Below are 24,753 nucleotides of genomic sequence, written 5' to 3'. Positions count from 1 at the left end.
TATCGCGGCGCGGCCCAGACGTCCCACCACGACGGGCCGGGTTCGTAGCGCCGAAGGGTCCCGTTCGGCTCGAACGAGCCGCCTGCCGATCGTCCCGCCCCGCATCCCATCTCGGAAATGGAGTGTATCGACGAGGCGGCATGAGTTCAGGTATTTGACTTCAAGTGTTTGTTTTATGGTGCTCACCTCTTTATTTATTCTCAGCAAATAAAGCAGTCTGTCCGGAGGCACTAAGGGGGTGGTGAGGGCACCGTGAGCGCACCCAGTGAGGGGAACAAACAGAGATCAACAAAAAGCAGACTGTTGGACCCAGGAAGAAGTGATCCTGGGTTTTCTCTTGGCTATTTTGTGCGTTGGGTAAGACGCACATTTCAAGCAGCTAGCCGCACACCTTACGGGAACGTTGAAGGGAGTGCGTGAGGAGCAGCTCACAAATGAGGGGCTGCTATTATCTTTTATCAACGACGACAAACTGCAAACTGCTCGGTGATAATGAGAAACCGGAGGAGGACCCAGAGATGTGCATGTGAATATGATGAAGTATCTCACAGGGAAAAACATGCTTTCATGTACGTATTATAACACACACACACAGAGTCTGAAACTGCTTGTCCCAAGTGGGGTCACAGCAAACCAGAACCTCACCAGGCAATGCAGGGCACAAGGATGGAGGGGGAGGAGACACACCCAGGACGGGATGCCAGTCCATCACAAGGCACCCCAAGAAGGACTCGAACCCCAGACCCCCAAGAGAGCAGGCACAGGCCAGGCTTGCCACACCACCACACCCACCTAGGTACACATTCTTCTTCTTCTTCTTCTTCTTCTTATTATTATTATTATTATTATTATTCTTGTGCCGCACAGCACCATGGGTTTGCATAGGGCGAAGAAGGATACAGAGGCAGCGTTCATTTCGAACGTTTTATCGGAACACCGGCACACAGGGAAATAATGCTCTCGGTCTAAGGACCCCGTTTCGTCAAGGACCTGCGCCTAGAGCCAGCCTTCCCAGCCTGCTTAGTGCCCCCAGGCTCTCTCTTCTTTCTCTCCCAGGCAGATGCAAACACCCCCTTATATTCCCTGTATGTCACCAAAAACTAACCAATTACAATAAACACATTTCCCGCTCAGAACAGTAACGCGGGTCATTACGTTATTATTATTATTATTATTATTATTATTATTATTATTAACCTTTGCTTTTCTTCAAGGTGGCTTACAGTGGTGAGGTACACTAAGCTCTGTAAAAATACTAAACCATTTATAGAGCAGGATAATTACTTTCACATCTATTCATTTAGCAAACACTAGAGTACCTTGATCAAGTCTACGGCAAGAGTAGGATTCCAACTCAGGACCTTTGTCTGCAAGGCAACAGCTCCATCATCTACTCCACACCTTCAGTCCGCGCGCTACAGAACGTAAGGATGCAGCTGCTAACATCAAGTGCGCTTCAACAGTTGACATCTCCAAAATCCTAATTCTCAGCACTCAACCACGTTTCTCTAAAGCTACAACAGAGAGGCAAGGGAAGAACGTAGCGAGCCTCTTTTGGCAGGGTCTCAGATCGGAAACTATCCTGACGCTACTAATCGTGGAGAACACGGAAAGAAACACGTCGCGGCTGCCTGTGATGAATTATGGCTCATCAGAGGGCTTCCCAATATTTTCTGCGAACGGGATTGTCCTCTTTGTACCGAGGCTCTTCCGCCTCACAGACAAGTGTGCGGAACGCTCGGAAACAACTTCATGCTTACAAATGGTCTGCGAGCGGTTTGACTTCTACTGAACTGCACTCAACTCGACTGACCCAGCCACTCATTTTTGTCTACTCTGGAGGACGTATGTCTCTAGGCGTATCTCCCAAAGTGTAAACGGTACAATGCAGAGTCCTGACGCATGCGGCTCGTAGAGGACATTCAGCGCTTCTATAGGTACCCACATGTGCTGAGGGAGTTCCTTGACAACAAGACAACAAGTCGCCGTTTCTACATAACAGCCTAGCACACTGGTTAAGGATTAATTTCCCCCGCAGGCTGCAGTGCTGCACGCGTGACTTCTCTGCACTCTGCGGAGGAGGGGGAACGGAGACCTGCCTCGCTCCGTCTCCCAACGCAAATCATGCAAACATCCGGCAGAGCGGCAGTCCGCCGTCCAAAGCGCCGATGAAAGAGCCCGCCTCTGAACTGTAACCGGCAGCTGGACTTACTGGCGTTCTAAACCTGTCGACAGATGCGCCAAACAAACAAACAAGTGTCACCGCGTAGCTCGACACGCACCTGGTGGTCACAGCAGTTTCAAACAGCTATTTTATTTCATTTTGATGCCAGCCGCTGGGTTGCTGCCTTGAGTTCCGATTAGCAGTTCTGCATGAGGTTTTATGCTGCGGTTGTTGCACTGGTTGCTACAGGAAGGGGTCAGGAAATGGTATGACTAACCCTAATGCTATCCACCCCATCACCTGTTCACTCTCGGCATGGAACATGCTGCAACAGATAGCGGCTTCCCGCGATCACACAGGACCAGCGACACATCTCTGTGCCTAATCGCTCGCAGGAGGAAACTCCCTACCCATAAATAGCCAGCGACGCATCGGTTCACAATAGAGGCTATGTGCTCAGTGCCGCATTTCCTCCAGCGGCGCGGATCTCTTTGCTTCGCTCCAACCCAAGGGACAGAATGAGCGCGACAGGTCAGTGCTCTGTCCTCAGACCTCTACGTCCCCACACGCCTTTCCGTGCCGCTCTTTCTTTAGACCTCTTCTCTTGTCATGACCTCTCCTCACTCTTCCACTGTCCACCGGCGTCTCCAAACATTTCCTCTCTCTTCCTGTGTCTGTCAACGTCTCCAAACACCTCTTCAGTCCTCCTCTGTCCATAAGTGTCAGTGTCAAACATCTCCCTTGTCGCTCCGTGTTGTAGGTTATATCTTTAACTATCGCTAGCAGCGTGTACAGTACTGGACAGGATTTTCAGAATTTACATCGACACGATTACTGTGAGATTATTTAATATATCAATGTTATTGACGGGGCTGGAATACTCTTCTCGTGTGTCAGAAATGCGGATGGTGCAAAGGTGAATCACTACTAGGCTTGAGTCTATCGAACTTATCTCACTGCGCAAACAGAAAGCGCAGCAAAGGAGTTCAGATGCCACTGACCATTTTCGGCTTTCTCCGCCGCAAAAATAATATGATTTGGGACTTTGTGGATTAAATTGTTACTATTATACTTTTCATTTGAGTAACCCTGTATTATGGCAAGCAAAAAAACCAGTACCTGCGCACTGCTCGATCCTCCGAAAGTGTTTCTAATAACAAAATTGTGGCGTGACATTCCATCCCAGGTTTCATCTGCCTCGAAACAGTCACGCTGCAACTTCTTTATTAAAAACAATATGTGGCAATCTATTTCTTTGTATTTTCTTTATTTGTTGCATTGTGTTCTGTAGCCAACATCTGGAGAAAATTTTGGGAAAGTGCATGAGTTCAGCAACAGTTCTAACAGGCAATCCTCTCTGCAGTCGAGGACCTTCTCATCATCTACGAGGAGGAAGCCAAGCAGTGGGCCTCGTACCTTAAGAGCATCTTCGCAGGCCTCCTTCCCACAGCAGGCATTCTCTGCTACGACATCTCTACGGTGACCAGCAACCTTGACGAATCCCTGAATCTGGGCCACTACCGTTGCAAGCTGCTTGTCCTGTCACAAGGCATGCTGGAAGGCCTGTGTCAGATCCAGCGCTTCTTCCTCGCGCGTGTCCTGCAACCGTCGGCCCAAGTGGTTGTGCTGCTGTGTGGCGTTGAGACCATTGACCCGCTCCTGCAGACTGTCCCGGCAATCGAGGGCTGCTTGCAACTCTCGTCTGAGCAGGATGCCCAGGTGTACCTGTCCACTGTCACTGAGATCATGCAAAAAGGTACCGTACTGTGTGACTACTAAGAGCTGGAAGGTAGGGGTTGATAAGTAGAGGCAATGGAGAGAGGGGACTGGCCTTCAAAGTAATTGCACAGTCTTCGTTCTGTGTTTAACTGGCATGAACGACTTGTGTGTGTCAGTGTACTCCTAAGAGTACAAAAACTTGTGGCGAAGAAGGCAACAGCAAACCATTTATGTCCACTCTCGTGAAAATCGTACGAGCGCTCACCGAGAGTTGACGCCGAATCAATGGCCCTTAGCCCACCCTACCATGTATTAGTACAGTCAAAGCCCTGTACGGTGAAAAGGGAGAAAACCAATACCTCCGCAAAGGTTATACTGACCAATACAAATCTGCAATGTTACTAAAATTATCAGCATTTCACTGACTGTGCACCAAACTGAGAAACATCAAAACACTCGAAGTGTTGGAGAAAGAAGTCCGTTCATTGGTTTGACATCTGAGCGAGTAAAACGAACGTTGAAAGTCTCAGAGAGGTTTGTGTGAAGAAGTGAACTTCTTCAGGCTACTGTAATATTTCTCGGTGCTGGGAGAGGGGACCGAGCGGTGGATGTCTCTGTTGGAAGGTGTACTCCCTTGTTCCATGAACAATAGGCTCGGGGCTCAGTTTGAAACTTGGTGACCCTGGGCATGGGGTGAGCATTTGCAAAGCTTAGTCCCACTGCCAGAGTTTGACTCTGAGGTTTCTGCCATGCAACTGCAATATTTACCTTTTCTTTGGCTCAGATCTGCGAACTCCCTTCTGTTTTCTGTTCCGTTAAATCAATTTAGGCACAAAGTGATAAAGACAGTTATCATGTATTCAAATGCATTTAATCACCGATATGGGAAATTATCTGAGCATTTTTTAATTTTAGTCTGAAAGCTTATCAGAGCTCCCAGTGGATGCAGCGATCGAATGTGAAATATGGGAAGCCCTCTAACTAGAGGCACCATTTCTCCCTGAGCTTCAGATTTAATTTGGAAGTTATTAAGCTAAAATTGTATAATTGAATCATTTAAAGTGCTGCCTGCTGTTGAATGGATGAAGTGAAAAGAGATGCTTGGTAGTTCCAGGTACTTCAGCAGTCACGGACCCCAGGGCTCCTTCAGTGGACGAGAGCAGGACTGAATCACAGGAAACACGAGTCTGCGAGCGAGACAGCCAGCGAAATATTGCAAAAAACACACAGATCACTTTACGAGTTATTACATCGCGACAGACGAGCTGTTCTGTAGTTGTTCTTATTGATCGCGCGTGCCGGCATTGCACGTTCCCAACAGCGAGAGAAATTTAACACCAAGTTTGAAGCTCCTGGGTTGTCAGTTTTGCTTGTCGTGTTTCTCCCTTTGTTGTGCAGAGAGAGTCCTCGCTGCCTATTACCGAGCACCAAATAACCCAAAAATCTAGCACATCATTTTTTCACATTTGAGTTACTTCACATTGGTTTTTATGGAAAGTTATTTAATTTTTTTTTTTTTATATAACTTGGCCTATTTATAGAGCTGTGAATATTTACTGAAGTCATTTTACTTTATCTACTTTGCAAAGTAGATTACTGCCTAGAGCCTGAATTGGTCTTCTCGTCACATACCTTAAACTAACATTGTACCTATACCTGCTGCTTTCAGAAATGTCTTAACATTTAAAATTTCTTCTTTTAAAAGTATGAGGTTTGAATAATCTTAAATCAGAAATGCCATGCACACAACAATCTACATTCAGTTCACAGACTGTAATTGAAAGGTATTGCTCATTACAAAAAAAGGATTGTGCCGTGTAACTCGTCACAGCGGGGGAACAATAATTGAAGCAGAAAGTTATTGAAAGATTCAGGCTTCTATTTTGTGATCCGACTTTCTGCCCGAGGCACAAGGGTTTGAGGTATGCCCAAGAAAAGGCCGCTTTCGGTCTGACGAGTGCACGTTATCCATCTCTGCGGCCAGCTGGAAGACACCATTTCTACAAAACTAGAGGGGAATATAGCCAGATGCTCAAGAATAAGAAATTATACTGCGATGCATGAAATGTGCCACATGTCTAATGCAATTTTAATTCAGAAGGATTCAAAGAAAAGAAAAACTTGAGGGAAAGGATGAACACTCTGACCTTGACTGACAACACTTCTGGCCCCGAAATAAAAACGTGCAAAATAACACCCGGACACCGAAATCTTGTATTAGTGACCGAGTGCCAATGGGGATGATGTGAAAAACCACATATGTGAACCTCAGAAAGACAGACGATGGTGGCCATGAGCAGGTCCATGTGCGCACAGCACATACACAGGTGATATGAGCGAAAGGTGGTCCTTAGTGGCTGTCCCGTACTCGGGCTGCTTCTGGAACAACTTAAGGGGATCGTCAAGCGAACGTAAGGCCTGAAATCACAAATCACACAGCACCTCTCACATACAGTACCAGTGTAAAGTGTGAGTCTACCCGACTGAAATTAGTTTTTTCCCCACGATGCATTTCGTGAACAAGTTTGATGAGGGGATGAGGTCCCATATCTCACCAGCTCTTCTGCAGCAGTACCTACAACTGTAGGACACCTGCGTGTTGTTTTTCACTCTTCTGTTCAGATTGTCCCAAACAGCTGCTGTCCAGGTAGCCCACGTGGACTCACACTTCTCACTGGTCCCGCACAGACCGTTATTCTTTACCGTGAAGTCTAGTGAACAGACCTCGCATGACCCACTGAGACCAACGGCCTAGGTTTGACTAACGGATGATCAGCTGATGACTCACTCATTTTGATTTTCTCCAAAGAGATGCTTCTACCACTGAAAAGTACTGCTTGGACAAAGCATTGCATAGCTGGGAAAGGATGTGGGGTTGTGCACAAGTTTACTCTAACTCTCCTTAAGGAAAGATGGTAACAGGATTCGCCACTTTGGTAAACAGCGTGCATTTGTATGTTTATACCTGTGGCTCTGACTCACGTAATGTGTGTGCAGCCTTACTGGGAGTGTGTAAGTACCTTAAGTCCAAGCATCTTCCACGCCATGTCGGAGGGGCGTTCGTATGCAAACCTGCGCAGATGGCTTATCGCATGCAAATGTCCTCCCATCTCTCTGGGTCACAGCTCACTGCTATCATCGTGCATGCAAATGCAGATGCAGATGCTTCCTTCACCCTCCGCGCTGCAAGTTGCGTACATGCGGTACGCAGCGTTTTAACAGCAGGGCACCAACGCAGCTGGGTGGAAAACATTGACGTCTTTTGTTCTGGCCCTTAATTATGCTTGTCGACACTGTCTAATATTGCTTATTTAATTGACAGATTGTATAAAGCTATTATACGTGTGCATGTACTTACACATTTGCAAACGTGTATAAGGTTACAGAGAATTTGTTTTTTTCTGCTTCACAATAACAAAGGAAATGTGGGTTGACGCAGAAAGTGACTGTTCTATCGCTATATCTCTGACCCCCTGGGTAACCCCAGGCTCACAGGCGGTGATCCCGGCAGAGAGGAAACAGCCAGCCAGAGCCCCCGTGACCAAGCTTCCCATGCAGGTGGTTCCCTTTAGGGTGCCATGTGAGGTGAGAGGTGCCAAGGACCGTAAGTGAGAACGTGTACATTTGTTATGTCCCGCTGGAATGTCCCTTCATAGACAGAGTATCATTTTTACCCATTTAATGGCATCGTAAGATGAATATTTAAGCCTCACTGCCCAGCTATACCCAGAGAAAGTTCCATGCAAACTCAGCCATCCTCTCATACACATCTGTGAATGACACACCCGAGTTGGCCATCCAGGTGTACGTGGAAGAGCTTCAGGTCCACTTATCTCCATTAAGAAATATCATGGCTCGGGACCCGAGGGCACCCAGGGCACGCTCTCTGCGAGCGAGCACTGAGGCCTGGCGAGTCGAGAAGATAATACACCACAGAAAGACCAGTGGTTCAGTAAGCTTCCAGGTGCATTCCCATCTCTGCACACACATATCTTTATTCCACGCTGCTTTTATCTCCTGCTCTGTAGTCATGATTTACATGCATTATAGCACCTAGTGCAACATAGGGACCTTTTATTGCTACTCTTGTCTCTTATCATGCTGCAGACTACAGCAGTGGTTAAGGAACAGGACGGTGGCTGAGGGTTCGTTTGTGATAGTTTAAATCACGGGACGAGTGCACGTGTTGTACCTTTGAGCAAGGGCACATCATACGAACCGCTTCAGCAAGCGTCCAACTCTTCAAATATTGTAAGACAAATGGGGAAGTGTTCTATGTAAATGAATGAACACATCAGGGGAACTTTCTCAACGCAAATCCTCTAGTTCGGGCCGAGCTGAAATACGGTATACGTTGATCCAAAAATTAGGCAGGAACGGAAAAAAAGTGCTGAAACTTCCCTTTCTGGCACTCTGGTCCCAGGAATCGCACTAATAATTGATCAAATACATGATCCATTGAATGCTGGACCGCTGTTCTGCTGTCACACTGGAATAGCCCCTGGCATGGAGGTAGTTAATGATTAAAGGGAGCTCTCTCCTGCCAGTGACTGTTTTGCATTTTGTGCCTAAAAGTGGAGCCCAGTTCTCAGAATTCTGCTGGCCTCAGACTCCAGATAATAAAAACCCACCTCTAAACACAGGCATAAGCAACAGAAATCCCAGACAGCATTGCATCTGCAAGCAGAACTGGTCGAGATCGCGACAAAACACTCATGATGGGCAACGAGAGACCAGATCAGGTACTTCACTTCACTGACCAAAAGCAGGTTCGCCCGCTATTGTACAAAATGACACTAACGAAGTGTGCAGAGCTGGATTGGGTCCCATGTGTGAATGCCTCTTCACACAAGGCCTGTGAAGCGTACCTCCACCCAACCCAGTGGAGTGTCTGGCCCCAGGGAGCAACCATGCTCACAGGCACCAGGCAAATCTGAGCTGTGGTGCAAGTCAAAGAGAAAGAGAAAGAGAAAAAGGCACAGCGAGATGGAGAAGGGCAGAAGAAAAAAAATCAAGCAAGGGGATTCTTGCACATGTATCACATTTCATACATCCAGAGGATGCAGATGGCAGCACTGGGATTGGAGTTTTATAAAAACAAAATTGAGAGGGAATAATCAGACCAGAACTCTGACAAGACCTAGTTGTCAGTCATGTATATCACACATAAACACCCAATAACCTTCACATCTCCAAATTTACTTTTCCACCACCCCAAATCCACCTCCCTTTTGTCCAAAGGGGAACCCAAAGTGCACACACACACACATTTTCAGAACCGCTTGTCCCATACGGGGTCACGGGGAACCGGAGCCTACCCGGTAACACAGGGCGTAAGGCCGGAGGGGGAGGGGACACACCCAGGACGGGACGCCAGTCCGTCACAAGGCACCCCAAGCGGGACTCGAACCCCAGACCCACCGAAGAGGAGGACTGCGGTCCAACCCACTGCGCCACCAAAGTGAGGTTCGAAAATCTCGCTTGACAGCAGGTTCAAGTCACTCACCAGATTGTAGAAGCAAAGGGAAAGTACACCAAGTATCTGCAAAAATGCACACCACGGTCAAACACTTCCAACTCCCGAATGGCAGGGAGCATCCTGTGCTCAACTGTTTCTTCTGCTCCACGCCGCAGAGCCCAGGGAACGTCTACGTTCTGCTGCGAGATGTGCTGCCTGTCCAAGACACCACCGTGGAGTTCCACTGCGACCAAAAGAGGGTGGAAGTCACACCTGTGGTGTGGAACAAGCATGTTCTGGAGGTGAAAGCTCCAGGTGAGAAGATCTGGTCATCCCTCCATCTCTTGGCAGCAGAGCTCCATCATGGTCCGGTAACTAGTTTACAAGAGTCGACGAATTCCACCAAAAACGTTCACTGCAAAAGATGCGTGGTTCGGTTCTTTTGTCCATCTGCTGCAGACCTCCCGGCAGGGACAGTGGACGTGACCCTACGCTTTGGGGACGTGGCCATGGGGCCAAAGGGCAAGCTCCAGTATTACTCCACCATGAACGAGGTGGCACTGCTGCTGAGGAAGGCCGCCGACCCCATTGAGTTCATGCATCAGGTGAGAAGACTGCAGGTGCCAGTATTCAGGTCACACACACATACACCACCCAGGACTATAGTGCTGCCAAACAAATCAAACAAGCAAACACTCGCCAGCATGTTAGCATGCCCCTTTCCCCATGACCTGGTGCTGGCAGGAGCTTAATGTGCTTACAGTTGTGTGCAGTGCACAAAAATGTGCCCATAATGGCATTATTGCGGTTCAGCAATTGCTGGTGCTATGCAGGCCGAGAAAACACGTTACGCTGAAATGGACACCGTCGTGCGTATTTTCCAATACTTTAAAGTGTTTTTGTTACCGAATGGCTTTTACCCAGCGAGCCTAATTGCCAGCGGCTGCAACAGAACAAGGTGACTCACAACATTTGAACACTGCCGGCTAAGAGCAACCCCCTTTCACCGCACCCTGCACATGACAAGCAACACTGCTATACATATAAATATTTTATTTGGTTGCAAATTTGGAGCACGACATGGTTGTGCCGTGGCTAGCCATAGTGCTTCATACCTCCTGGGCTACAGCTTTGGATGGTTAAATCTCCCCATAGTCATGTGGCTTTCCTTCAGGCGACCTGGTTGCCTCCCTCAGTATGAAGGGCTGTGTTTCGGGTGGACTGATGACTCTAAATAGCCCTGAAAGGTCTCTAGAGAGAGTGAGTGCCATGTGGTGGACTGATGTCCCATTCAGGTTGTACCCAGCCTTTTACCCTGTCTTCCAAGGATAGGCTCTGGACCACTGTAACCCTGCACTAAAAAAGTGGTTACTGCTAATAGATGGGTGGATGTTTGTAAGTCAGTATTACCCAACACATCCTACCTTTGGTATTAAATATTCTGGCACAATATTCAATTTATAAAAAGTGATATGAGTCATAATAACTTGGCAAGTATTGAGGAACCAAAAAGAATATTAGCAGAAGTAGTAAATGGAGTTATACAAGATACACAAATACAGAGGGTGTCAAATTAAGCTGGCTTCCATACTTGGGGTACATGTGTCCCTCCCCCGTCTGTTACGCCTAGGTTAAAACTAGACACTTAAGTTGTATCCCTGACTCCGAGACGACAGTAAACGGTGGTTCTTGTTAGTTTAAAACGCTCTTTACAACAAAGTGTCTCTGGGCTGTTTGCGTTCAGAAACACAATACAAGTCAAAATCCTGGGACGCACCCTCCACGAATCACATCTTTTCACGGACCGGATGTTACTCTACATCCCGAAAAGTAATGCTGATAGTTATGAGACTTAAAGGCCTAGTCTTCGTGCCATGATGTGCTGAAATATTGCTTTCATTACTTCCAAGAGCTCTTATTCCTTGACGGTGAGATACCACGGTGCGTCAGTCAAATGTCTGCACATCCTCGCCGTTCACATCCCACCTGTCAGTTGTGTTCAGTTCCACCGGCTGCTACGCGGGCTACTCGGGTTCCGACGCTCCTCACACTCTCCCGCTTGGGGCCACCCAGTACCCGTGGTTACTGCTGCAGATGTGGTGGCAAGTCTGTTCTGAGCGCTTGGGAGAAAATGAGAAACAGAGGAGAAATGAGCCCGTCATGGACGGATCCACCAGCTCAGATCTGAGCAAAAAGGCTTTCGCGTTCTGCATCTGCGTTCGTCCATATCTGCGATGAAGGGCTGAACAAATCCACCGAACCATAGTTTGTATGGAGCATGGAGGTGGAGGATGGGACAGGTACGGACCAGCTTTCTGCAGAACCTAAAGACAAACAATCAGGCTGCGTGAATCTTCAGGAAACGGCAACACAGGAACACAAACCCTATAGAAATGTCGTCTCAGTTTGACCATTAGAGCAATCAGAACCCTGAGAACCCAACTGTCTTCATCAGAATGTCATCACGATACATCTCAGACACCTGTACGCATTTCGTTGTCACTCTTCATCAAACGGGAGACATTAATCCGCAGTCCATGACAAGGGCGAAACACCCTCTCTCTCTCTCTCTCTCTCTCTCTCTCTCTCTCTCTCTCTCTCTCTCTCTCTCTCTCTCTCTCTCTCTCTCTCTCTCTCTCTCTCTCTCTCTCTCTCTCTCTCTCTCTCTCTCTCTCACACACACACACACGTTGCAAAGCTTCAGTGACACAAACGTGCCCAGGGGGTTCAAGAACTGGTCACTGGGTGGAACTATCAATCACTCAAAGATAAATCACTAAGCTCATTACTTATTAATGTGGCAAGAACCATTTAGTGAAAATATAATAAACGGAGCGTTTCACGCAGCTGCTACCTATTATCCGTCAATTTCAATGGCTCAGAACCTTCTAGAAACAACAGATTTGTGTTTTGTGAGTTACAACTTAAATATTTTATAAGGAAATACAAGCCTGAAAATGTTTAATATCTAGTATACAGACCCAGACAATATAAATCATGATTCAGAAGCCACTTTTATAAACATATTTTTGAAATATATCTTTTTTAAGTATTTAATTTCCAGTTATTATGTCTACTCGAAGTGCAGTTGCGGATCTATGCATGAAGAAAACTACAACACTACAAAGTTTGAGTGGATTTAAATTTGCATATTGTTCATCATTGTCTTCTCCGATTTCCAGATTCACATATTTCTGCGGTGACGCTTTATGAGACTGTTGGAAACAGAACGTGTGTGTGTGTGTGTGCGTGTGTGTGTGTGCGCCGCACTGCTGAGTGGACACTCAGTCTCATTTTTTGTGAAGGAGGAGATCTGCTCCCCATCCAGCTCCTCGTCGAAGGCGGAAGATGTCACGGCTTTTCTCCGTGTTTTCAGGCCTTCCAGACCTCCTCCGCCGAGAGGCTCGACCAGATCCTGGCGTCCGCGCTGATCGAGCGCATGCCGGCTGGGGGTTTTCAGGCCCTGCAAGGCGAGGGGGGCCACGGAGCAGGTAGGGCTCCGCGTTCCTATCGCAAACCGCCGGTCCTGCTGGGGCCGTGTGTCCGCGAGCTCCGCTGCCTTCGCAAACAAAGGAGACCAAACCTCTCTTCAGCATCAATCCCCGAAACTGATTATTGTTTCCCACTCTTTCGTCAAGGGTACAGTAGTAGGGTGTGGGGATTCAAACCTAGGGTTGACTGGAAATCAAATCAGCCAGCGGTGACTTAGTGTGACACACTGGCACCAGCAGGAAACACATAAAAAGGTTAATATTTCTCTGCACATGTGAGCACCAGGGATCCAGAGCTGATTTCAAGTGCACGGGTCGATGGAGGTCTCCATGCATCAGCCCAGGTGGTCTTTCACACCTTTAAGTAACAGAAACATCAAATGTGCGACTCACTCTGCGGTTATGAGCCCTGCGGGCAAAGGGCTCCCCGCTCCTCTGTTTTCTGAGTCACATTTCAGCCACAAATGTCTGTAATATTGTGTTTGCTATGAAGAAAAATTAAAGTGTCTTAAGCAGCAACAGCAAGTTTGGATATTTTCTCTATGACAAACAGCTGTTGAAACCCACTCTGTACATTAATAACTTTCAGATTCTTTTTCTGTGCAATGATAAATGGAAACATTACAATAAATTCAAATGCAACATTTAGAGGGTTTATTTTAATACTAAATTATGTTTGATGACAAATGATCAAATTACTTTTTACATTCCAGCCTGGATCACTATCACCTACTGCTGTTGAAATGGGAGGGAAACTGGCCTCTTCTTTTTCGCTCCATTAGGTGTTTGGGTCCCGACACCATGCAAGCAATTTTTCTGAAGGGGCAGGAAGTGGGGGTTTAACAGTGCGACACAAAAGCAATATCATCCGCGAGACGAATCACTCCATCTCTCTCACACACACACACACACACACACACACACACACACACATACACACACACACACACACAAAGCATCGTTAATCACTGTAGCATCGTGCTTATAATTTGGCATCGGAAAAAACACAGCGCTCTCGCAGCGGGGGTCTCCGTTTACTGGGGGCCACAGAGGAGCAATTAGGGGACGCGTTCTCTGAGTGTGGCATCTGGGTACCTAATGGGCCACAAGACGACAGCAGTGCAAGAGCCACTTGTCAGACCGGGCACCTTCACTATTACAAAGAACACAGCACACAGCAGTGCAGGTAACGGGACTCAAACCAACAACCAACCCGTTAGCACAGAAAATGTAGCGCAGGTTATTCTGACAGACAGATTGCTTTTATTTCTCTTTAATTCCTGTTTCTGAATTAATTTTCTAAATTACTTTTAACAGCACTCGCTCATGCCTTTGCTTTCCTAGTCCTACATTACTTCCAGACCCATAAAGGGTCACGCACTTTTATTTAATCTGTGGCTCTTGTGTAAAAACAAAGAAATGACAACAAGGACTCTTGGGAAGCCAGTTTTAATTTGACCTTTAGATTAATTTGAATTATGCACTTCATAACTCTGTCCTGGGACACTGGAGAAATAGTCTCTGCTAATAAAGGTGGCACGGATAAGAGCAATAATATATTTGATCACTCCAACCCCATCCCAACTTGCTGGCCTTGATATACAAGTATGATAAGAGCACTGAGGACTTGAATATGATCTTCTAAATTTATACACTAACAGGGGTGAAAGTAATTTATTTTAACAATGTTTACATTTCTGCCAAATTCTGTCACTATAACCTTTATCAATTATGTCAAAAGAGTTATTAACTAGGTGGGTGCGGTGGTGCAGTGGGTTGGACCGGGTCCTGCTCTCCAGTTGGTCTGAGGTTTGAGTCCCGCTTGGGGTACCTTGTGGCCGACTGGCGTCCCGTCCTGGGTATGTCCCCTCCCTCTCTGGCCTTACGCCCTGTGTTGCCGGGTAGGCTCCGGTTCCCCGCAACCCCGTATGGGACGAGCGGTTCCGAAAATGTGTGTGTGTGCGTGTACTTCTTTAGTTCATTATATCTCGGCAATAATGAGTGTTTAGTGACAAGTGTATTGATAATTTGAATTTGTGTGGCACTGGGGGTAGAGAGACAGTCTAATTGCATGCTCCAATTAACTGCATTTAGCCATTTCAGAGATTTGGCCCAATATTGTTGCTGGTTATTACTAATAACAGCCTTTTGCCAGCTTGTTAGACAACTGAAGAGCTGGAATCCAAACAAGCTTCCTCGCTTCAATGAGCACTATCAGTTCTAAAATAAAACACAGCCAGCAGAACCCGTGAAACATTCATGCTCTGGAAAGCAATGAAGAAATATTTATTGAGCAAAAAATGTGAAAAGCGCATGCGGAAACGGGGCTTCGACCCCAGCGCGGCCGAGCAAGTCAGGTTCTACGCTTGATCGATCGGGATGTCTTCGGGGAAGGACGGATAACGCATTCGTGACCAGGAGCTCAACAATGTCACGCATGTGGTTTAAATGTATCAAAGTTGATATGGCATGTTACGCACCTCGTTCAAGGATAAACCGCTTACAGGCTCTTACTCCACACGGCACTTCGCAGGGGGTGCCCACAGTGCCCCCAGAGAGAACTCGTCAAATTAATGATTATTTATACTCATTCATCTGACGCTTTTCTCCAGGCTCACTGTTAGACTTTGTATACTACGCTACTTACACCGATTCACCCACTCCACATCACCAGAGCTGGGTAATTGTTACCGTTTCAGTTCAGCGTTAAGTACCTCAACCAAGGGCCCTGCAGCAGGAGGTGAGATCTGAACCAAGGTTCTTCAACCGCAACGCAGCAGCTCGAACCAGTGCGCCACCTGCCGCCACATGCTGCACGTGTAAAATCTGAATTTATCGCCGCAGGTCTTCTTGGAGATGTTTTGTGAACACGTGGTGGACTGAACCGAACTCTGCTCTGGGAGAGAAACGTCCAAAATGACGTGTGTCATTCGCGGCCCCGCAGCTCGTCATCTGCTGTCACCGCGGGCGGCCTTGCGGGGGGACACCGACCATGATGTGTCGTGGGTTATGTAGCAAGGACCGCATGTTGGCTTTCAATTCCCGCAAGCGCTAATTAAAGATGGACAAAATCGGTTGGTCTGCGATCACTCGGTACCTCTGAACAAGTGAGTTACACCACTGAGTTCAGGTTACAGTTAAGAGTTCTGTGTGTTTTCAGTCAAATGCTAAAATCGCTTTTTTAAAAGGGAGGTTAAGCAAACACACACACACACAGATATTGAGCTCCTCTCCTCACCGAGTCCAATGCCTCCTCTCACAGAGAAGCACCCCAAGGACATTCCCACACTCCTCCACTTTGCTGCCGAAAACGGCCTGCGAGATCTGACCGGCGCGCTGCTGCAGTGCCCGGGCGCCCAGCGGGCTCTCCACGTCGCCAACCGGCACGGGGCCACGCCCCTCAAGCTCGCCAAGAGCCACGGCCACGCCCATGTCTACAGCCTCCTGCAGGAGGCACTGGTGAGTGGCCCGACCCTTCGTGATATCTCTCTCTCTCTTGCTCTCTCTCTCTCTCTCTCTCTCTCGCTCACTCTCTCTCTCACACACACAAACACACCGATTTAGCTTTTGAAGTCCACGGTGTGTGACTCGCCTAAACAAAACACGGTTTCAGCAAATTTCAGCACAGCAGCGGCTTGAGCGCCATTCGGAAGCAAGACGCGGCGCCGCGCTCTTTCCCTGCCCTCTTCAAAACACTCTTCCTTCCCGGACAACGGCGGCGGCGCCCCCCCTGCCGGCTGCTCCTACGAAAACGAGAGCACTCCTGTTGGAACAGGCTAGCGTGCCGGGAAAAAAATTAAAGCGCCTGATTAATGTAAGAGCGATTAGTGTTGGCAGGAGGTGGCAATTTGCCGTGTTGTTGCGCACATGAACAGAAAAGTCCTTCCTTAAAGCTCAGCGGAGACAGTTCCTTCGCAAAATCACATCCAGCCATTCTTGGACGAGAAAGCGGAGTAGTTTCGAGAACACCACAGGAATATCGTGTTATGCTTTATTTGCCATTCTGTGGTTTTCGCTGCCCCCTGAACGCGTACTTCGCGTACTTTTTGCCGCCAAATGCAGAAAGGAGATATGTTTTGCCGAAACGCAGTCGGCGGGCTGCTCCGGCTGGCAGCGCTGCAGCGCGTTGCACACGCGGCTGCGCTCGGCGCTGCGACGTGGGCGAAATTCCACCCACAGGAATAAATGTAAATCCTCTTGACACGTCAGCCATTATCATACAGATGAAAACTTTCCCTGCCTCCCCCAGCTCTCGAAAACTGCGCAGGTTTGAGCCCGGCCGCCCCTCGCGTGTACCGCAGAGCGGCCCGTACAAGCCCGCGCCGGGGGCAAACGTGAGGAAAGGTGTTCGGACGCAGAGATGAGAAGGAGAGGGCTTTCGAAGACCCGGGTTGGCTTGCGACGCCACCTGCTTTTCAACGGCGCTGTCACTATGCTCTAGGAGAGGGGTCAGCGCATTCCGCTCTACTTTGAGCGTGAGGCCCGATCGTCACGCGGAGCACGCGTTCCCTCTTGCTCACGTCACTGCGGAGTACACATCACTTGCTCTGGTTCGGGTGCAAATCCACATCCTCAACCAACTTTCCGGCGAGCGAAACGAGCGGCAGACGCGAAACTCGGAAAGCCAATCAAATTCCCGCCCTCAAGGCAGCTGAAGACGCTGAAGCAGTGTTTGGAAAGTGTCGCGAGGGCAAAGGTCAGCGAGGACGGCGAAGCCGGAAAGCCTTCGCAGCACGTTGACGCGGGTCACGGCACTCCTCCAGCACTCGCTGAGGGCGGCGTAGGAAAGGTCATCGAGAAGTAATAGAGCATAATAGCTGGTGACTGATGACGAACAGGAGCAGGTTCAGATCATTATGCAAATATGTATCCCTGCATCTATTAAACCGCAAAGGGGCCTACAATTAAGCTGTTCTTCAAGGCTGCAGTTCCCCTTCTGCAAATAAACTGGAGCAGGGAGCGCGGCCACATAAACGAAGGGTAGGAACGCCGACCAGAGATGCTCGCGTGGATCCCCCGGCCCGCCGCGCTCAGGGATCGCCGTTTCCGGCTCCGGAAACACCAGCTGCCGATCACCGTGTCCTTCATGTGTGCCGGAGGAGTATTAGCGATGATAGTAAACACAAAATGCCGTTCTCGTTGCTGCACGCGCGGTGCCGTCGTCCCCTGCGCGGTGTCCACATGTCCCGGCAGGCCTCAGGCGGCCCACGCGCCAGCCGTCCCCAAGCTGCAGCCAAAGACCAGACACCTGCTGGGGGACTCCGCGTTGTCAAATCGGCGGGCCACAGATGTACGGCAGACACCCCCCACTCCCCCCACCCCAAAAAGATTGCCACGTGTCTCAAACAAGGTGGGTCGACACTGTGTCGGCGCCTCCAGAGAGAACCCGGCGAAACAGGCAAAAACCGGCCGGCTTCCCTCTCCTCCCGCATGCGTCTCCGATCGCCACCTACTTTCACACACATCGCATTTTGTGTTGCTCATGTATTTTTGTGTGGGTTTTTCCACCATAATTAAACTTATGATATGTAGTTGCAGCGATTGATGTTAACTATTAATAACACAGCAGGCATCTGGTTTGGAGTCAGACATGGATTTATTTTTCCCACCAAAGCAGAACATTAATGGTCTTCTTTGTGGAACCCTCTGTCCTTAGCGATCGCTGTAAGAGAGCATGAAGTCGTGCGAATCACACGTGCGCTGTTGGTGGAGTGAGGGCAGACGTGGAGAAAGGTCCCGCTGTGACCGACCTGTGGAACAGCGGCTGACGGGTTCGAAAATCTGGAGTGACAGAATAAGCACCACCGGAAAGCTGCACAGTAACACGGCACTTTTAGCGCTGACGTGTCAGAGCAACATTTCATGTCCTCAGCTGTAATCCCAACCCCCAGCAGTTTGCCGGACTGTTCCGGTTCACCCGGTGCCTGCCTCGGGCCCCAAAACAAACACAGAGAGCAAAAATCTTCACCGGGTCCTTCAAAGTTCGCTGCCGAGTAGCTTCCCCCCACCCCTCGAGTGTCCTCTGGTACCAAAGCCTTTCCTCTCCTCACAACCGCGGTAATTCCAGCTGAGACTGTGCCATGTGCCCTAGACCCCCAATAATTCCCCCACCATCTTCTCGAACCGGAGCAAACCTGTTAGTCTCACCGATCAGGAGATAACCACTGAAGTGTAAGTCTCCTGTCCACGTGTCCTGAAAGCAGATCCCTTCCAAACATCTCTCTGTAATATCTGCATATTCTCCTAACCTTAATTAGGTTCCAATGCACACACCACCACCTTCCGCACCCACGGTATACAAGTGTTTAAAAGATGTGAGCACGAGCTTCGCTCTCCACATCTCCCAGAGTCCTCGTAGTGCTGTGTGGGAGGGCCCCCGTCCGCATGGTGATTGGCTTTCATTACCACTGCCCTGAGCCACGGGCCTCCCTCCCCCACATTAGTCAGGCCACAATTTATAACCCATAGCGAGATATCGTCTCAAGAACCTGTGACAATGCAGCAGCCGTTGTTACTTGGATACAGGTGGCATCATTCAACGGGCGCATCATTTCCACTAACGGTGAGGCAGGGCTACATGGAACACCTCCAGATGTTCATCTTAACAGTGGGGATAATATTAGTGTCACGACCGAAGATGATTGCTCCTGCTCTAGTAGGACACCGCAACATCTATCCATTTAACAATCAAGTTCTGCGGTGGTTCGGAGCCTATCCCAAGAATCGCAGGATGTAAGACGAGGTTAACAAAGCTATGTTATGGCACTCCTTTCAAATTTCAGATTATAAAAAAAAATTAACCTTAACTGAGGTAAAATGTTTCTTGAATGCACGTTTGTAAAGCTGGACTTGAAAAAAGAAGGGCAGCCAGGAAAACAAACAGATGGATGTTGGACCAAATGAAGCCAGAACCGTCACTGGAAGAACAAATGATGATACTGAGGCTTTCATACTTTGGACTCCTTGTGAGAAGGTTGGATTTTTGCAAAAAAACACAAGATGGACAACAAACATCCAGATGGATGGACTCAGGTCAGTGACAATAGAAAAAGCATTCAACACAAGTGTACAACAGGATATTCTGGAGACTGTCTGTACACAAAGTCAACGAAAGTCAACATTGTCTCTGTGGCACTTAAGAAGAACTTTTACCCCAATTGAACACTTGGAGGTTATAACCTGCTAAGAGACTTAATATCAGGGCTTGAACATGTGCGAAAAGGGCAACAATTTCACTGAGTTGAATACAGCAACTAGCAAAACCTCCAGTGATTTCCAGCACAATCCTTAAAAACCAGTAACATCTGGACCTCAGCTTTGTTATGGTCAGTAAGTTCTCAGGATGTGATGTGAGATGTTTTCTCTCTAGAAAGGACACTGAGGTACTGTGGAGCATGAACGAGGCAGCATAACATTAGGGGCTGGGAATGTCGCTGTTGAAGATGGTTGATACCAAGGCACATACAGAGTGGTGATCAAGAGCACCAACTCTTCTAAAGTTCTCAGTTGACCTCTGAGAAGCCGTTCAAGTACAACGTCCCACTGAATAAAAGAACAAAACAGCGATAAAACAGCTGGAAGGAAGAACAAAATCCCAGCAAGAAGACCAGAGATGAGATGTCCACAGGGGAGCGCGGGACACCCGGTTCTCCTAACCCTGAAGACGATATCTCTTAAATTCCTTGGCACCAATCTCAAAGAGACTTACAGTGTGAGGCACACAGGCCTGAACTACCTACTATCATTCACCCATTTGTATGGCAGAGCAATGTAACACATGCTAACAGCAAACAAGTCATCATTTCACCTAAAACCCGTCCTTGAACATGATGCGTACACGTATACTCCGAGCCAGATTCAAACCCATATCCAAACTCGTAGTCCAAGAGTCCGAGGCACCAGCCTTTCCCGTTTGCCACCGCGTTTCCGATAGCTGTAATGGGATAAATTAGTAAGCCTAAAGGATAAAACTAGGCAAAACGGGCCCTTTGTGACTCGACTCCATAGACCTGCGTCATTTTTTTTTTTTTTTTTTAGAAAGACAGATAGAGTGCTTCCCCGCCTTTGATGGAGTGGCCCCTTCTGATAGTCCATTTACAAAGCGGAGACATGTGAAGCACTGATGTGAAGTATAAGATGTTATCTCAACATAGCATAACAGTTTTCACTTTCCCTCCCCATCCGTAATCTCTCAGTGGGCCTCAGGTGTCTGTGAAATCTTGCTGAGGTCTTCTGCTAAAAACAGCCTGTTGGGACACAGTGCTGGTTAAGTACACTTGCCAGAGTAAACCGGTCTCTATGCATCTCTGGACCTAAGAGCCATTAAAGAACTTCCAAAAGGCCCTATGGCAAGAGGCGGCTGTGGGCAGAGCCAAGCAGGGCCAGCTCCGTCTTACGCTACTTCCATCAATTTGAGGAGTCATTGATCAGTAAGCTCCTGAATGACAGGGTGGGGGTACCAGGTTCTTTGAAATGTTTCCAGACGTCATCAATCACCCTCTTGCTCGCTCTCAGAGCCGTGGGGATTTATACTACAATAGAGGCTCCTTACAAGTTACAGCCTAAAAGTAAGAGTCTTGCAACAGTGGATCACAGCAACTGGGCAGTCAGTGTTTTTCCCAGGTCACCATGACAACAGGGGCCAGACCCCTGGGTGTCCAGGTGCTCAAGGTGGCAATTCGCGGGGCAGCTGAGTGAGTCAACTGGCCACTCAGATTTGTCCAACACAGAGTTCAGGTATGACACTGCGGCATGTCACTTGCTGGCTGATGGACAGCATCATCAGGGAGACCAAGAACTGAAAAGGGACAATAATGAGTTGATGACTCTTGTTATTTACCATGTAACAAGCTGGTAACATCAGTCCATGCTTCATTATGCAATGTTTTAATCGTAGTCAGCGCTCCTTGAGAAATGTGGTATATTACATATGGAAATTATTGTGCTGATTTTTCGCTGATGCTGATTACAGTGTAATTCCTCTCTGCCTTTGTTTCCTTCCATGTTGTTTCACCGAGTTGGGCTGGACTGTGTGGCCTCAGGTTCATCCAAGGTTTATTGTGAAAAATAGACCCACGTGAACATTTAATACATCCAGGACAGCAGAGCATTGTTTCTAAGTCTCTCCCTTGCTGAACACTCAGATCCAAGACCTCATTAAACACAAGAGGGAAAGACTCCTATTCAGCAAAGCCAATTATTTGGAGATGCTTCATCTTCACTTGACCAGTCATGTGATTGACCAGTCATTTCAATGTATCATATATACAACTTTTTTTAAAAGATCAGTCACAACAGTAATCTTGCTACATGTACAGTAAATATTACACTTTATAAATATGAACAACAATTTGTGTATTCAGCACTGCTTCAGTTACACTGCATAGCATTTATGACACTCCACGGCAAATCTTTATTTCAAAACAACTAACATTGTGTGCAAGTAAATGAGTTCAAAAAGCTGAAGTAAAGTGATATTTAAAAAAAAACATTCTGTGTTCCACTTAGCCTTTTTTCTTTCTTAAAAACAGAAAAAAAGCAAAAAAAAAAAAAAACATGAAACACTGGCATGGCTGGTCATTCCAGTATGAGGTCATGAACTATGACAAGATGCTTGAAAGCAAGACACCCCGACTAGTTATAATTAAACTTGTTAATGACCTCATCAAACACTAGGGATGTTGTTTTTCGGCTCTACTACTCAGACAGCACAACAGTTCGTGGCAGGCGTGCAGTAGACTAGGGTTGAGTCCTGGGGCGGTATGGCTCGGTGGTGTTCTCCTTGTGGTCATCTTGGGTCCTTTCCTGCTCTGTCTTCCATGCTCTTTAGAAGAACAGGTCACTCCACACGGCTGTTGATGTTCAAGTGTCAAGTCCTGTCACTACATGGAAGTATTTGACACCTTGCACCCGTGACACCTGGGGAGGTTTCCCGTCACACAACTGGTGACAAGAATAATTATAGTAAACCGGTAACAAATGACTGTGGTTACACTGGGAGCCAGGTGATTCCCGCCGGAGGGAGGATGTCAGCCCACGATGTCCCAGGCGCACCCCTCCTGTGGTCCACAAGGAAGCGGGGAGCCAGCTGTTCCCCACCTGTTAAAACAGCACTCCAATCTGCAACGTGAGGTGACAAGGCAGCTGAGCGTGAGTCACAGCTCCGGGGTGAGCGGTTGCTCTCTGAGGACTTCCTTACTGCGTGCCACTGCGGTCCATCATGCTGCCACCCCTGACAAGTGAATTGTTCCTAAATCATTCTCAGCAGGTTCCTGGCTTTGCTTCTGAGCCCTCCATGTAAAACACTGTGATATAAACTGTTTTACTTTTGCGGGTTATGCCGGAATATGGCGTTCACACCACATCATGGAAATGTTCAGCTGTGTTTATTATACACTGCTTGCAGGTAGGGGTTGCGGTGGCGCAGCGGGTTTGGCAGGGTTCTGCTCTCCGGTGGGTCTGGGGTTCGTGTCCTGCTTGGGGTGCCTTGAGACAGACTGGCGTCCCGTCCTGGGCGTGTCCCTTCCTCCTCCAGCCTTATGCCCTGTGCTGCCAGGTTAGGCTCCGCTTTGCTGCAACCCCGCTCGGGACAAGCAGCTTGTGCGAGTGTGTGTGCGTGTGTTTGCAGGTAGCCTAGTGGTTAAGGAATTGGGCTTAAGTTAACTGGGCTTTATTTCGTATGAGGATCTCTGCTATTGTCCCTTTGACCAGAACACTCCTATGGTTATGACAAGGTGAACAAGCAAGTCTCTTAAGTAACTAAGTGTCATATCGTACGCAACGGACTCAGAAGCAGGTGCTTTTATTGTGAGGGGAAATCCACGGAACGGTCGGGGACAGTCAGGGTTCGCTCGATTCGGAATCGTCGTTCAAAACAGGCCGTTCGGTAATCAAAGTCGAGGACTGGAGCACAAGGCAGGGAGCCAAAGGAGATGTCAGGGGTGGCCAGGAGAAAGGAGCAGGGAAACACAGCGACTTGAGCACAGGATACGAAGCACTGGTTGCGGTGGCTCATAAGAGGTTCCGTGATCCGCTCTGGTTCTGTCCTTTATACTCGAGCGTCTGGATTGCCCGCAGGTGCGGCTGGCATGACACTTGGTAACTAAATATGGAAGTTTGTTAAAAGTCCTAATGAATCAAACTTCCCTCAGTAAATTGAAATTACATTAAATTGGACTGCGAAATATGGCAAATCATGCAAATGCTTCATACCGCTGAGCAAACGGAACATCTTGATTAGCCCAGTTTGCGCGTCATCAGCACGCACCTGCGACTATTAACGAGAACCGCTGTCGTGATGCAATTCTCTGCAGAACCTGTAATTTGGCTCCTCTCTATCTTGCGCTAGTTGGAGAATCAATTACAGTCTCCGTGGTTGAGAAAACATGCTGTGGTCCTTGTGTCGGGGCAGCGGATAGCATCATGGTTGGAGCTGTTGCTTTGCAGTCCAAGAATTTGGGTTCAATCCCACTGCCCCCTGTAGCTTTCTCGATCAGTAAGCCGAAATTACCTGATCCGTAAGTAAAAACTACAGTGATGTATAAATGGGTACATCGATGCAAGTCGCTTAGTGTAGAAAGCCATCGTTGTAAGTGGCTTTGGAGAAAACCATCAGCTAAAATAACAGTTAATAATAAATGTTCTAAGAAAGAGCATATTTTGCTCATTTTTGCCAGTCAGACCCAACAGAGTATGAGGATTTAGATTCCTTTAGTATTTGGAACGATATCAGTGCCCTGGATCATTGGCAGTAACCGAGAAATCAAAAATAGTGGTGTAAGAGTTGGCATCGTGCAATCGTGGCTCTCAAAACGAAAGAAGCCACTTCGAAGCAGGTGGGAAACGAGGTCTTCTTCTTCTTCAGCGGTCGACAGCGGAGGTCACCGCGCGTTTGCGCTCCCGATCTCGTGTCGACCGCTACC

At 48.0% G+C, this 24,753-nt stretch overlaps 1 protein-coding gene across 1 annotated transcript in view; it reads left to right on the top strand.

The window, feature by feature from the left end:
• Positions 1–2,190: 2,190 nt before the first annotated feature.
• Positions 2,191–24,753, top strand: part of LOC108938831 (B-cell scaffold protein with ankyrin repeats-like) — a 36,307-nt gene continuing 13,744 nt past the window's right edge. The window contains exons 1-7 of the mRNA XM_018759780.1: positions 2,191–2,695; positions 3,528–3,920; positions 7,371–7,468; positions 9,518–9,656; positions 9,801–9,946; positions 12,718–12,832; positions 16,095–16,291. Coding sequence (XP_018615296.1) covers positions 2,683–2,695; positions 3,528–3,920; positions 7,371–7,468; positions 9,518–9,656; positions 9,801–9,946; positions 12,718–12,832; positions 16,095–16,291 — 1,101 coding nt within the window. The 5' untranslated portion in view covers positions 2,191–2,682. The remainder of the gene's footprint in view (positions 2,696–3,527; positions 3,921–7,370; positions 7,469–9,517; positions 9,657–9,800; positions 9,947–12,717; positions 12,833–16,094; positions 16,292–24,753) is intronic.

The sequence above is a fragment of the Scleropages formosus genome, chromosome 5 (assembly GCF_900964775.1).
Source record: "Scleropages formosus chromosome 5, fSclFor1.1, whole genome shotgun sequence".
NCBI lineage: Eukaryota > Metazoa > Chordata > Actinopteri > Osteoglossiformes > Osteoglossidae > Scleropages > Scleropages formosus.
Note: the sequence above shows the minus strand (reverse complement) of the source record. Positions and strands in the feature narration are given on the sequence as shown.